Source organism: Eretmochelys imbricata, chromosome 8, assembly GCF_965152235.1.
Source record: "Eretmochelys imbricata isolate rEreImb1 chromosome 8, rEreImb1.hap1, whole genome shotgun sequence".
In the NCBI taxonomy this organism is placed as follows: Eukaryota; Metazoa; Chordata; order Testudines; family Cheloniidae; genus Eretmochelys; species Eretmochelys imbricata.
In genome coordinates, this window is record NC_135579.1 from 76996238 (window position 1) to 77010702 (window position 14465).

At 40.4% G+C, this 14465-nt stretch overlaps 1 protein-coding gene across 1 annotated transcript in view; it reads left to right on the forward strand.

The window, feature by feature from the left end:
* The window catches only part of KYAT3 (kynurenine aminotransferase 3), a 56963-nt gene extending 43679 nt beyond the window's left edge, over positions 1-13284 (forward strand). Inside the window, exons 8-13 of the mRNA XM_077825036.1 lie at positions 6487-6563; positions 7321-7410; positions 8169-8355; positions 9253-9326; positions 9894-9980; positions 11086-13284. Coding sequence (XP_077681162.1) covers positions 6487-6563; positions 7321-7410; positions 8169-8355; positions 9253-9326; positions 9894-9980; positions 11086-11148 — 578 coding nt within the window. The 3' untranslated portion in view covers positions 11149-13284. The remainder of the gene's footprint in view (positions 1-6486; positions 6564-7320; positions 7411-8168; positions 8356-9252; positions 9327-9893; positions 9981-11085) is intronic.
* The last annotated feature ends 1181 nt before the right edge of the window (positions 13285-14465 follow it).

Below are 14465 nucleotides of genomic sequence, written 5' to 3' on the forward strand. Positions count from 1 at the left end.
GCAAGTGACCCGTGCCCCACGCTGCAGAGGAAGGTGAAAAACCCGCAGGGCCTCTGCCAATCTGACTTGGAGGAAAATTCCTTCCCGACCCCATACATGGTGATCAGCTAAACCCTGAGCATGTGGGCAAGACTCCCAGGAAAGAATTCTCTGTAGTAACTCCGATACTACCCTATCTAGCATCCCACCATAGGCCATTGGGCATATTTACCACTAATAGTCAAAGATCAGTTAATTGCCAAAATTAGGTTATCCCATCATACCATCCCCTTCATAAACTTATCAAGCTTAGTCTTGAAGCCAGATATGTCTTTTGCCTCCACTTCTCCCCTTGGAAGGCTATTTCAGAACTTCACTCCTCTGATGGTTGGAAACCTTTGTCTAATTTCAAGTCTAAACTTCCTGATGGCCGGTTTATATCCATTTGTTCTTGTGTCCACATTGGTACTGATCTTAAATAATTCCTCTCCCTCCCTGGTATTTACCCCTCTGATAATATTTCTAGAGAGCAATCATATCTCCCCTCAGCCTTCTTTTGGTTATGCTTAAACAAGCCAAGCTTTTTGAGTCTCCTTTCATAGGACAGGTTTTCCATTCCTCAGATCATCCTAGTAGCCCTTCTCTGTACCTGTTCCAGTTTGAATTCATCCTTCTTAAACATGGGAGACTAGAACTGCACACAATATTCCAGATGAGGTCTCACCAGTGCCTTGTATAACGGTATTAACACCTCCTTATCTCTACTGGAAATACCTCTCCTGATGCATCCCAAGACCGCATTAGCTTTTCTCACGGCCATATCACATTGGCAGCTCATAGTCATCCTGCGATCAACCAATACTCTGAGGTCCTTCTTCTCCTCCTCTGTTACTTCCAAGCGATGCGTCACCAGTTTATAACAAAAATTCTTATTGTTAATCCCTAAATGCATGACCTTGCACTTTTACCCTATTACTATTACTCCAGTTTACAAGGTCATCCAGCTCTTCCTGTATGATATCCCATTCTCCCTCTGTATTGGCAATACCTCCCAGCTTCGTATCATCTGCAAACTTTATTAGCACATTCCCACTTTTTCTGCCAAGGTCAGTAATAAAAAGATTAAATAAATTGGTCCCAAAACCAATCTCTGAGGAACTCCACTAGTAACCTCCTTCCAGCCTGACAGTTCATCTTTCAGTATGACCCGCTGTAGTCTCCCCTTTAACCAGTTCCTTATCCACCTTTCAATTTTCATATTGATCCCCATCTTTTCCAATTTGGCTACTAATTCCCCATGTGGAACCGTATCAAATGCCTTACTGAAATTGAGGTAAATTAGATCCACTGTGTTTCCTTTGTCTAAAAAAAATCTGTTACCTTCTCAAAGAAGGAGATCAGGTTGGTTTGGCATGGTCTACCTTTTGTAAAACCGTGTTGTATTTTGTCCCAATTACCATTGATCTCCTTAACTACTTTCTCCTTCAATTTTTTTTTTTTCCCCCAAAATCCCTTGCCTTGCTAATTTATTATTAAGGATTATCTTCTCAGCTATACACAGGTTTTGGTTCTGGAAGTAGCTACTTGCATGAACACCCAGCTGAAAGGTAATGGACTGTAGAGTTATGAAGTCCCATGTTAGGACAATGAAGGTGAATTTTAATGATGCCCAATTAAGTAGCCCTGTTGAAATTAAAATGTTAACCCAAAAGGCATAAAATTAACTTTCCTGACAGTCAGAAGAACTGTGTTCTGTTCCTGGCGCTGATGCTGATATAATGTGCGTCCTTGAGCAAACCATTTCATGGCTCCCTGCCTCAGTTTCCCCATCTTTTAAAGTGGCAATCATGATATCCTTCTTTATAAAGTGCTTTGAGATTTACAGATAAATTACCCACTAATTTTTATTAATGATAAAATTGAGATTAACTAGGAATAAGCAAATGTTTTTTTTTTGTCTACAATGACTTTGGAAAACTGGTAGTTAAGATGAGTTTAGTGTAACTGAATTAATGTATTGCTTTCTGCTTGCTGAAGATGCAGTCCTTTTGCATGCTCAGCTCCCACTGATATCTGTGGGACATGCAGGCCACGAGGTTTTTTTTTTTTTTTTGCTTTCTAATGCTATTTTAAAAAAATCCTATTTTTAAGGCCAACTTGGTGGCTTAATCATAATATCATACAAGAGGCCTGTTGCCCACTGGGACATGGAGGAAATAACTCTTAGTTTTATTAGTATATTATTAGTATAATTTTGTTTTAACATTTTGAAGGAAAAAATACCAGATGAACAAAAAGCATTTTTATTGCACAACATAAAATTTACAATTCCAGTGTGATAATGACTCAAGTTAAAGCTTAGAGTGTGAGTCAACTGGCTTTAGCTGCGTACTCTAACAGATCCCATCAAATGATCTTACAATTTATTGTTAAAAACCTACCAACCATAAAACCTTCAGAGTAAAAATGTAACTGATAAAGTCTTCTTTTACTAAAAGAAGCAAGACCTTTTTTTTAACTTCAGCTTCTTAGTTTTTATAACTGTACATTAAAAATAATACAAGGAAAAAAAATCCACTATTTCACTATGTAGAAGCTGCAAGGTTTTTATATTAAGCTTTACACATTCAATCAAATGCAGTGACGCTTCTTACATGAAAGATGCAAAATGGATATTACAGAGTCTGGTGGTGGTTCTTATTATATAATCTAATAGGGTAGCTAGTCGTATATCATAAAATTAGCATAGTCTTTATTCTGTCGCTCAGGCAGTCTTCTCTAATATAGAACACTTCATCATGTCTCTAACCCTTATCTGACTTTTGTAAAAGTGCAAATCTCTTATGAGTAACGATTAGAGCTATAGTGGCAGATTTAGAGTTCTCATATCGTAATTGAGGATTCTGTTGGCATTTCAACAAACAGTGCCCCAGCCCAGGTAATATGCTTATATGTGTTACCTTACAGATAATTCCCAGCACTTAATTGGCATTAATTATTTTAAACCGTACTGAGTTTGAATATAATGATATTGCCATATAGCATAGAAAAAATGCTCCCCATTCCATTTAATCCTGCATATTAATTTATGGCTTGTGAAAGTGATAGACTGCCCTTTCCCCCTCTACCTTCTCCCTGCTATTATTGTGTGGAATGCTCCTGCTATCTGTCCCCATGCTTGAATTCCTGGGAGTAGTTTGCAAAACAGTCTCAGGTCTGGTCTAAGTTTAAAAGTTAGGTCAACGTAGCTATGGTGCTCAGGGGCTTAGTTGCAGCTCTTCCCTTGACGTAGCTACCACCGCTTGGAAAATTGGATTATCTCCTGTGAGGGGGAAGAACCCCTTCTGTCACTGTAGGAAGTGTCTTGGCTAAGTGGCATGCTTGTAGGTGTAGCACCATAGATCTGTGCCACTATAGCACCTATAGTGTAGACATGGCCTAAACAGAGGGCACCTAGCTTTGAAATTCACTTGTGCTTGCAGTATGCTGGAGCCAGTTTGTCAGCCTTTAGGACGTGGTGCTTAAATACTACAGCCTACATAACTCAATAGAAGATGCATCTGTTCAAACTGACTTTTTGTTTTCAAGGTTACAAGTCTGTTGGAGAGGTGAGTGCTGGTTAGGGGGAAGATGGGTTTCTCATTTGCTAATTGTTTTGTGTTTTACATTTGTAAATGTGCCCCAAAATGACAGTGATGGGCACTGACTTGAACCAGTTCTAGTACAGGGAGGTACTGTGAAAACTTGCCCGTGGAATTTTGCCATTGCGTCTATGACAGCCTTGCTTATGGGCCTCCCTAGAGAAAACTCCTGACAGTTGTGCTGGATTTGGCAATAGCTCTTTAGTATGACAATGGGATGGGATGCAACAGGACAACTGAAATCACTAGTCCTTGTGCCCTCATCTAACCTTATATGTAACAACTTTGGGAAATGCATCTGGGCTTATCCTATGAAGTGGTCCATGGATTGTGAGAGTCAGAAAGGACATTCCATTGAAGCCATCTGTGAAAAAGCCTGCAGATATAAGAAAAGTCTTTTGCTCTAGCAGAATTAAAATGGCCTTAATTTGGTTTAGCATAATTCACTATATATTAAACCAACTGAAGATCACTTTAATGCTGAATGGAGTTTCCACACAAGAATTTAATGTGGTTTGACAAATTCACTTTAAATTCTCACCTTTAGTTAATTTGTATTAACTTTCCTAAGTGTCCCCAGTTACCATGTGCTCGATAACATGAGTTAAGAACACACCTTTTTTCCTAGTGACGAGGCACCACGAAAGGCGTGATGGTTCGTTCATCTCAATACAGTGTTAATTCTGAGGCCTGGCAATGACCGTGTAAATGTCAACATTGGGTACGTCTACACTGGAATAAAAGCCCAGTGACACAGTCGTGGCTGGCTTGAGTCAGCTGATTCAGGCTCATGGGGAACAGGCTGCAGGACTGAAAATTGCTGTGTTTAGGGCTTGGGCTGGAACCCGAATGTCTACACAGCAATTTTTCAGCCCTGGAGCCGGAGCCTGAGCCCGAGTCAGCTGACCCGGGCCACCTGTGGGTTTTTTAGCCAGTGTAGACCTATCCACTGTTACAATGATCAGCCATGAACTAGTTAACAGGCTTGTCCAGCTAACAATCCCATTGTAGCTGGATACTACAGAAATCAGAGGTGAAAAAGAGCTGTCTAGGTCTGTGGCATAAACCAACAGCCCAAGAACCAACCGTAAGTGTTGAGAAAAGAGCAAAGAACTCCTGGATTTAGCTATACTGCAGGTGGGAGGTGTAATGTTAGTAAATCTGCCAGCTCTGATCAAGTTAGTGCGCTAAAAATAGCATGGGTGGCAGCTCAAGCTAGCTGCGCAAGCACAATCATGTCTAAGATCCTAGATATGTACTCGGGTGGCGGCTCTGGCTAGCTGCCTACGCTGCTGCAGCCACGTTGCTATTTTTAGCACACCAGCTTGATCAGAGCTAGTGCCCGTATGTCTACGTGAGTTGCGGAATCACACCTCCCACCTGCAGAGTAGACCTACTGTATATGCTATGTCTATGCTAGATAGTTGGAACAGATCTGGGAGTTTCAACCAAAAGCAGATAGCCAGGGATGCTTTTGGAAGGCTTATTCTGTAGCCCAGATCAACTCTACAATGTAGACTTCTGCCAGCATGGTTATGTGTGTCAGGGATCATACCTCTGCACACTCCTGACAGACATAACTATGCTGGCAGGTCAGGAGTGTGAAGAGGTGTGATCCCTGACAGATATAGCTGTCCAGGCAGAAACCCCTGGACTAGATGCAGTTATGCCAGCAAACCTGTTTTCATTCGGAGGGGGGGTGGGGCGCGGTGTTTTTGCTATATCGATACAAAGCGCAGCTTTGCCAGTATCTCTGTATCCACACTAGGGCAATTTGCTGGTATAGTATAGCAGTAGTCCTATACCAATAAAGTGCTCCTAGTGTAGACGTAACCTAACTCTGCAAAACTGAGGAATCCACTTTCTGCAAGTCTGAAGCCACATTTTGACTCTCAGCAGCTGGTGAAATATTTTTAAGTATGTTAATATTAAATTTTGGTGGGGAGATTGCAGGTATTGGTGCTATCATAAGGCTTTGACGTTGAATTTTTTAAATTAAAGCTTAAATTCTACAGAAATTAAGAGGTGCTGAGAAACACTTTGGCTGGCTGCAGGAATGCTAAGACTGTGCATTACAGGGATACAGTTGTGAATCTCAGTAGTGGTTGTAACAGTTCAGCTATTCCCGTGTATTTTATAAACGGTAGCGAAGATTGGCAGATACTATGGATTTTGAGATACACTGTAATCAATCCCATGATGATTATTTTGATTTTGCTGTTATCCAGTAACAGCTGAGAAACTACTTCATTGCCCTTTCTTTCACCCACTCTGAGTTCAAAACTTATTCTTAAGGGATGGATGTTTTTCAAGTTGCTGACGTAGAATTAGTAGATGTTTGGGGGCGTGGATGGCTCAGTCACCACGACTGGCACTGCTTAACATTCCTAATGGCAGCACCCGCAGAGCGGACAAGGACTGAATGGCCGTAGCGGAGGTGGATTTCTAGGGGTGATCCCTCCAATTCAGATTAAAGCACAGTGAGAGGGAAGTGTAGCAGAGTGTGCCAGTGGTCATTCAGCATTTGTTCTGTGGCTAAATGGAGGCTTTGGTCTCCAGGGCTGACAGTCTGGTACCTTTTACAAGCACCAAATTCATACCAATTCAAATTTCATAAAATGAAAGATGTTTTCACTCTGTGTGTCTTGCTCATTCCTTAACTTTCTTTTTTTTGATCCTTGCCTAATTTCTATTCCAAAATACACTTCTCCATTTTTCATTTAAGATAAGAATTTTTCTCCTAGCTTTGTTTGTTACAATATTATATTAAAATATTGCTGCTCTTAGCTAGGAACAGTACAGGTTTTTGTGATTGTATGGAACATGTATGTGCACTGGCAACCAAGTCACTTTATTTTATGTGCAGCTACACTGCCAGGCATGTGGGAGAGAACAATAACTATAGGAAGTGCTGGAAAGACATATAGTGTAACTGGCTGGAAGGTAAGAACAACAAGAGTAAGAGATCTGTTACATAAATAATATGTATTTATCTGACCTAAACCTTGTCTATTTTTGCATTCTATCATTTGAAAGCTTACTGTGCATCCAACTCACAAAAAATTGCAGACAATATTCACTTGGAAATGCTACCTGCCTTTAATATGCACTCTCTAACAATGCTCTTATTAATTCTAAAAATAAACGCTTGTGAAAGTGAAACGGAAGGGAGGGGTGAATATTAAAAAATTAAGTACAAAACACTATTTGCTTTGCAGAAAGAGCCAAAACTGCTGAAGGATACATACAGAGTATTTTTAAAACCTGTTTCCAGTTTTGTGAAGCGGGTGTAAAATGTTGGCATTAAAACATCTAAGGATTTTATTACTTCCACAGATCTAAAACACCATTGCTTGTGTGCACAGTTTTAGCCTACAAAATTGCACCCATAATACATTAGAGATGCAACAATTCAGGCTAGCCTGAGTCCCATTAAATATGTGACCAATAAATATTTTATTTGGCTCTGGTAAAGTAATGACAATGCTTTATACTGATTAGTATATATGAGTTCTATCTCCAGCATTTCTAAACCTGCCATTTAGCAAAACTTGTACAGTTTTTATGTCAACAGAAGTGCACTATTGCTTCTTCCCATTGTGAATACCTCGAATTCTTTCAACTTTTAATTCTTTATTATGAGTCCTAATTGCGAACTTGCCTTATTTTTAAGATGTCTGTTTTTTCTCCTCCCCCTTAGCTTGGATGGTCCATTGGTCCACAGCATTTGATAAAACATTTGCAAGTTGTTCAGCAAAATACGCTGTATACATGCCCAACTCCGTTACAGGTAGATACAGATGGGAGAGGAGAGAGGTTCTGTTTGTACAGTGTCTTGCATAAAGGAGTTGGGGCCTCCAGGCACTACTGCAATACAATTAATACAAATTAGTATGAATTTTGAGATGTCTAAATATTTTTATGTAGTTTCTTGGGGATAAACGTGCTGGTAGAGAAGGCAAATTTTAGAGTCTCTAATGAGGCAATTTAAAAAATACACCAGAACCTTGCAAATTCTCATTGCATTAATCTGCAAAGGTGACCATTGTTGCACAAAGCCTGGCAGCCTCACTCCTTTCTCAGCCAAAATGTAATTGCAGGATGCTGCAGTGACATCTCATATTGCTGTGAATTACTTTTACCAAACAGTTATTTACTAGTATTCTATCATGTATTGGCATCAATAATTAAAACTAAACTATACTTCAAATTACACTGTAAACTCTTGAGGCAAGGACTGTGACTTCCTCTGGTGCAATGCCTAGCAGAATGTGGGCCTGATCCTGATTGAGACTTTTAGGTGTTACAACACTAGAAAGAGTAAATAATAACAACTTGTCAAAATAAATGCACACGTTCCATTTTGTGATGCAGTGGTTTGGGGTATTTGTGGACTCAGTAAGACCCCGGTCCTGCAAAGAGATCTATGTGAGAAGGTCCATACACCATGCAAAGTCCCAGTGACCTCTCCCAGTAACTTCAGTAGGACTTTGCATGTGTGCAAGGGTCCACCTGCAGGAAAACTTTGTATGCTGATTATGTTTGCAGGAGGCGTTGGCACAAGCTCTTTGGATCGACTTTAAACGCATGGATGACCCAGACTGCTACTTCTACTCGCTGTCTCGAGAGTTGGAAGGCAAGCGTAATCGGATGGCTGAGCTACTCCAAGAAGTTGGATTGAAACCTGTCATTCCAGATGGAGGATACTTCATGATTGTTGATGTTTCTGCACTTAGTCAGTGAAGGTTTATTATGAGGGAGTGGGAGCATACACTATAGTTAAGATTAAAATGCAACTTCCATTTTAAGCCTCCATTTTTTTCAGTTTCTCGTAACACTTTCAAACAAACTCCTTTTGGGCTAAAATGTTCTGTGTGTGAACTTGGCCCAGAGGTGATTATTTTTGTAAGTTTTGGTAAACTCTGTTCATCCATTTTTTTTGAGTGGTGTGATTTCTAATTACTGCCTTTGTATTACTTTTTCATTTAATCAAGTCTGATGGCTGTTGCAGGGAAGATGTGAAATTAGGGTTAGGTGAGAAGGTGGTTAACTGGATTTATAGTTTAGGAAGGTATATGATTTGCAAAAGTTTGAGAATTACTGATCTACAAAAACACTAGGAAGAGCTGTACCTACACTGAGGCGCAACTGTAGCTGTTGCACTTCAGTGTAGGTGATGGGAGGGATTCTGCCATTGCCATAGGTAATTGACCTCCTTGTGTTGATGGAAGAATTTTTATAATTATGCTAGGGGGCTAGGTTAGTATAGCTGCATCTCTGAGGTGTGGATTTTTCCTAGTGTAGACCTGGACCCAGTCTTCTGTCTTCCATTGACTGCCTGTAATAGCACTTTGCACTTAAGTTAATTAGGCCTCATAGTGCCCCTTTGAAATAGGTAAATATCCCATTCTCCTCTCCCCGCCCCCCACCCTCCAAGTCATACAACGAGTCCCTGACAAAACCAAGATTAGACTCTGAATGGCGCACAAGACTTGGTTCAGCTCTTCCTAGTGGTTTATAGTGACTCTAGTATCAACTGTAATAAAGAATACTGAGAGAGAAGTGTCCTCCCACTGGAATCTGGGAGGTGCTATAATATTATGCTCCATTTTACGTTCATTTTTATTTTTAGATGTGGATCTGTCTGATATGGAGGCGAATCAACATTATGATTATAAATTTGTGAAATGGATGATAAAATCTAAGGTAAGATGTCTCTTCTACCCAGTCACTCAGATATATATTAAAAATTAGGAATATTTTTATATCTAAAATAAAAATACACCTGGACCTGAACCTATAAAAGGATACAGCTCAGATATTTACATTTTAAAGCATGCCTAGAGGTTTAGCTGTGCATATCACCCTAACTGTGGGAATCTAGTGGCTAAAATCCTACTGAAAATGTAGCTTGTAGTCTTAGCACAAAACAATAAAGACAAGTCCCAATAATTGCTATTTTCCACACTTACATGTTTGCAGTAAGCAAGATCCTGCTACCTGTCTTGCCTAGGAAAAGTGGTTGAGTTTAGGTCAGACTTAGCTAGCACATGCCAAACCTAAACTTGATCACTCTTCCTAGTCAAGATAAACCCATTGATTTCACTGGTGCAGGATTAGGTACTTATTTTTGATATGTGAATTCTGAAAATTAAGCCAATTCAATTCTAATGAAGGAAGGGAAGGCTCCAAAATCTTGGCTGTACAATTTATCAAACTAAAATTGACTTTATCTGTGTGTAATAGGCAAATCATTATGTTTCATCATTTCAGAAACTGTCAGCAATTCCTCTTACAGCATTCTGTGGCCCAGACACCAAAAAGCAGTTTGAGAAATATATACGTTTTTGCTTCATCAAAGTAAGTTTGTGTCCTGCTCTAGAAAACTGTTCTGATAGCAGTGTTGCTTATTACTAAAATTTTTGTGCTAGTTTAATCTAAAGGAGTTGTTTTGTGTTTAGTTTTTGCACTTAAGCAGTTAGTTATTTGGTTGATTTTATATTGACATTTTTAATAGCATTACTGAAAAGTTAGTTTTATTAAGAATGCAACAATAAGCACATGGAGGAAAAAATTAATACAAAATACAGGCCCATGCTGATTTGAAGCAGGGACAGAAATGGAGAGTGGTGAGGTTGCAGAAACACAGAGCAACCTGACTGCCTCTTTGCTAAGGAACTTTCAACCCTCAAAGTAGGTGGCACTGGCTGGGATGGGTAAGTGGCCAGGGAATAAGATGATTCTCTCCTTAGCCTCCATTGACAGGATTCCTTCGGATCACTCAACGGATTTGCAAGCTGACTTAGCAAATACCATGATGGGGTGTGTGTGTGTGTTGCTAGTGAGGCTTCCCTGCCCAGTATGGACAGAGATAATTTCTAACAAAATTCTAGCCAAATCAAGCTATAGACTACTTTGTGCGACGTACAGGGCGATAGCCAAGTCACAAAACTGTCCAGAATATGGAATACCTACGCTTGAGGTGGTGAGGGTGGAGGGAAGAGAATTCAAAGCACAACTTCATTACATGGGTATTTAAAAACAAAAAATCCCACCTTTACACACAGGTTAGGTTAACTATGCTAGCATGACTTCAAATGTAGCGTGGACAAGACCACTACTGTAAATACAGCAGATAGTCACGCAAATGTAATGGGAGTGATTTCTACGTACATTTGATAGTATTGACACTAAGGAAAGCAAAGGAGTTGTTTGGAAATTATAAAATTTTGTACATTAAAAATACAATATTTACAAGAAATCTAACTTTGAATTCCTTTCTTGGTGTACCCTCCAGATATATAGTTACAAAGTTTAGTGGCAAATTATTGAATCCTTTGGATATTTACAAGATACAATTTGTAACTTTGTCAAAAAATACTAGTTTGCAGTGCTGTAAAAATGGCTGATACTCAATTTTGTAGAGCTCTGTACCTACAGTAATTGTGGCGTTCTATACTTGCAGCAAGACAGCACACTGGATGCAGCTGAGGTGATCCTGAAGAACTGGAATAATCCTACATCTTGATTTTTATATTTGTATTAATTATTCCATCTAGTACAATTATTTTATACATAGGTATTTCATTATACCATTAAAAGCCAATGTACTCTAAATACAGTACATGATTCATATGAAATTACAAATAACTCTGGGAGACTACCTGCTGAGTAGCCAGAATAACACTTTATCCATTGCAAATAATGACAGGTTTCAGAGTAACAGCCGTGTTAGTCTGTATTCGAAAAAGAAAAGAAGTACTTGTGGCACTTTAGAGACTAACCAATTTATTTGAGCATGAGCTTTCGTGAGCTACAGCTCACTTCATCGGGTGCATTGTAGTCTACCCCGCAATCAGAGAGATGATTGCAGCATAAGGCATACCCATGTTAGCTTTAATCTGGCTAGCACAGTTAAAAATAGAAGTGTAGAAACAGCTCTGGCTTCAGCAGAGGTTAGCAACATGAGTACAGGGTTCCTGGCACATTTGTATAGCCTGTGCTGAAGCCTGTGCCACCACACCTTCACTGCTATTTTTATGTCAGTCCATGATGAAATTACACCTCTGACTGCCATGTAAACATATCCTTAATTCTACCGATCTGTGGCCATGGGTTTGGTCCAACAGTGCCTTTATCCACAAGTAAATTGTACAGCCATAGAGTGGGCTGGTAGCAACCGTCTGGCTTCTCTCTTAGTTCCTGATCTTGGTCCTGGGCTTTCAGCCAGAACATCCTCCATTGTCTCTCTAGTTACTTTGTACTGCCATCTCAAAAAAACTCCACCAGAACTCTTTAAAAGGGTGGTGATTGAGTAGAGTTAAATCAGGTCTGCATGGTGAAAGAATAGTCTGGGAATGAAATTGGCTCCAGATGAGTTATGGAATATATCTCTGGGAAATTCTGAGATTCCAGGGGCATTGTGGCAGTCTGACCTCTCCTTCCAAAAATCCCATTATCTCCAAGGTAACCCCCAATACCCACTGAAATCTCCCAATGTGAATTGTACCTGGGAGCTGTGCCAGGAACTAGGGGATATCTACCTAGAGCAGTGGTTCTCAATCTTTCCAAACTACTGTATCCCTTTCAGGAGTCTGAAGCCTGAGATCTACTGTCCAGGGCTGAAGCATGTAATTTAGCTTTTTGGGGCCCCTGTCGCATGGGACTCTGAGTAATTGCCCTGCTTGCCACCACCTAATGCTGGCCCTACACTTGCAACTCCCCTGACATAGAGGGCATTACAGCAGAATCTGTTGAGCAGAGTGCTAATTTGGGTGCAGGACAAAACAGTTAGTGTTGTTAACATGCTTCAGCTTGTAATATGCTTGTACCTCAGTTGGTGTAAAACAATTGGCTCAATTACAATCAATTCCATGTTCTCTAGTGTAGATGAAGCACATAGGGAGAAGGCAGGTGGAGTAGAGAAAGGGGAACCCCAAACCACACTGAGGCTTAGAGCTGCCATTTTTCAAGCACTGTCAGTTATCTTAAACTTTAACAAATCTGCTAATATAAATATAACATATATAGATTTCTGTGAGAGAAACTGGGTTCCTAGGGTATAGTATGAGTTAAATTTTACTAATCCCTTAGACTGATGATACAAAATAATACAACACCGGAATTTTGGCTTCTGACCTTAGCAACAAGGGTTTCAATACCTTACACAATTCAGTAGTTTATAATTGCCTATCAAAATGTAATTTTAAATAACCATAGTGCCATATCTATATTTGAATATAGCAGATTTGGAGCATAAAAAATGTAATACTGATTAAAAATGCCAATTATTTCTACCACTTATGTTGAGATGTCCCCAAGATAGCTGTTTTTATGTCAGTACATTTGCTTTCTGAGTAATTGGGATGAATGAGTAATTAGACATATCCTCACAATAGCAATAAAGCATGGTACAGATTGCTCCATGTGAATCTCACGGCTTGTGAAAGGCTGACTTCTCCAGAAAGTCATGGTTTAACACTATTGCTATATGTGTATTACTGTAGCATTTAGGAGCCTGGTCATGGATCAGGACCACAGCAATGTGCTAAGATACGTGTAATCTGCATATCTTTTCATTTAATCAAAAGTCTAAACACACAAATGGTGGCATATACATGAATTTGCATGTTGGAGTTCATTCAGCTGTCCCACCCACTTACCATTTCCATAATATGCTTGTTTGAGGTGTTTGACTTCTGCTGATGTTAGAGAATGAAAGTAGGCTAATTTAACAAACCATTAAAAATGAGAAATTTACACAAAATAGTAGATTTGCTTTCATTAAGGCCAAACATGCACAAAATAGTGTGTTCATGAAGACAGTAAGTATCCCATTGCATAATATTGTAAAAATGGTACCTGTAGTATCAGAAGCATGATTGCCAACTGTCCATCTAGTGCTGTCACTGACAGTAGCCAGAACTGGATGCTTCAGAGGATGTTCAGAGGCTAAAACTTCCAAAAGTGGCCACTGATTTTGGATGCACACAGTTGTGAGCTGGAGCCAGTTTGCACCGGTTTGCTGGAACCGGTTGTTAAATTTAGAAGCCCTTGTAAAAGGGCTTCTAAATTAACAACTGACCAAAAGTGGCACCTTAGGTGCCGACTCTGTGGGTGTTCTGGGGCTGGAGCACCGGCAGCTCCCCGCCCCCCGCCCGGCCCTAGCTCACCTCTGCTTCGCCTCCTCCCCTGAATGCGCCGCCCCACTCTGGTTCACCTTGCCCCCCAGCAGGTTCCTCTGGCTCTTAGGGGCAGGGTGGGCACCCACTATAGTGGCCCACGAGACCCACCTGCCCAGTTCTGGAGGCAGTCAGGGGAGGGGGGTGGATGGGACAGGGGTCCCGGGGGGGGGCATCAAGGAACATGGGGGGTTGGATGGGGCAAGAGTCCCGGGGGGCGGGGATGGGCCACGACCCCCTCGTGGGATGAGGAGGGAACTGGTTGTTAAGTTTTTGGCAGCTCATCACTGGATGCGCAGCTTGAGACACCTTGCACCTGGTTCAACTTTTAGTGTTCACTTTAAGTAAAAATTAAAAGTGCATGTTTGCAGAATTGGGGCCATTGGTGCCTAAATCAGGCCTTTAAAGGCCCCAAATGTATATTTTGGTACCTAAACCAACGTGGCCTGATTTTCAAACATGCTGAGGATCTGCAGATACAAGAGGAAAACTATTAAAGTCAGTGGTGCTTTTCTAAATTATGTCTTGAATTAGCAATCTGTTTTGGATCCCGATGCTTGGGGCTGTTGCAAAATCTTCTACCAAAATGAATTCCAAGAGAGGTCCAGAAGGTCAAACCCAAATCCCTCAGACCTAGGGTGACCAGATAGCAAGTGTGAAAAAT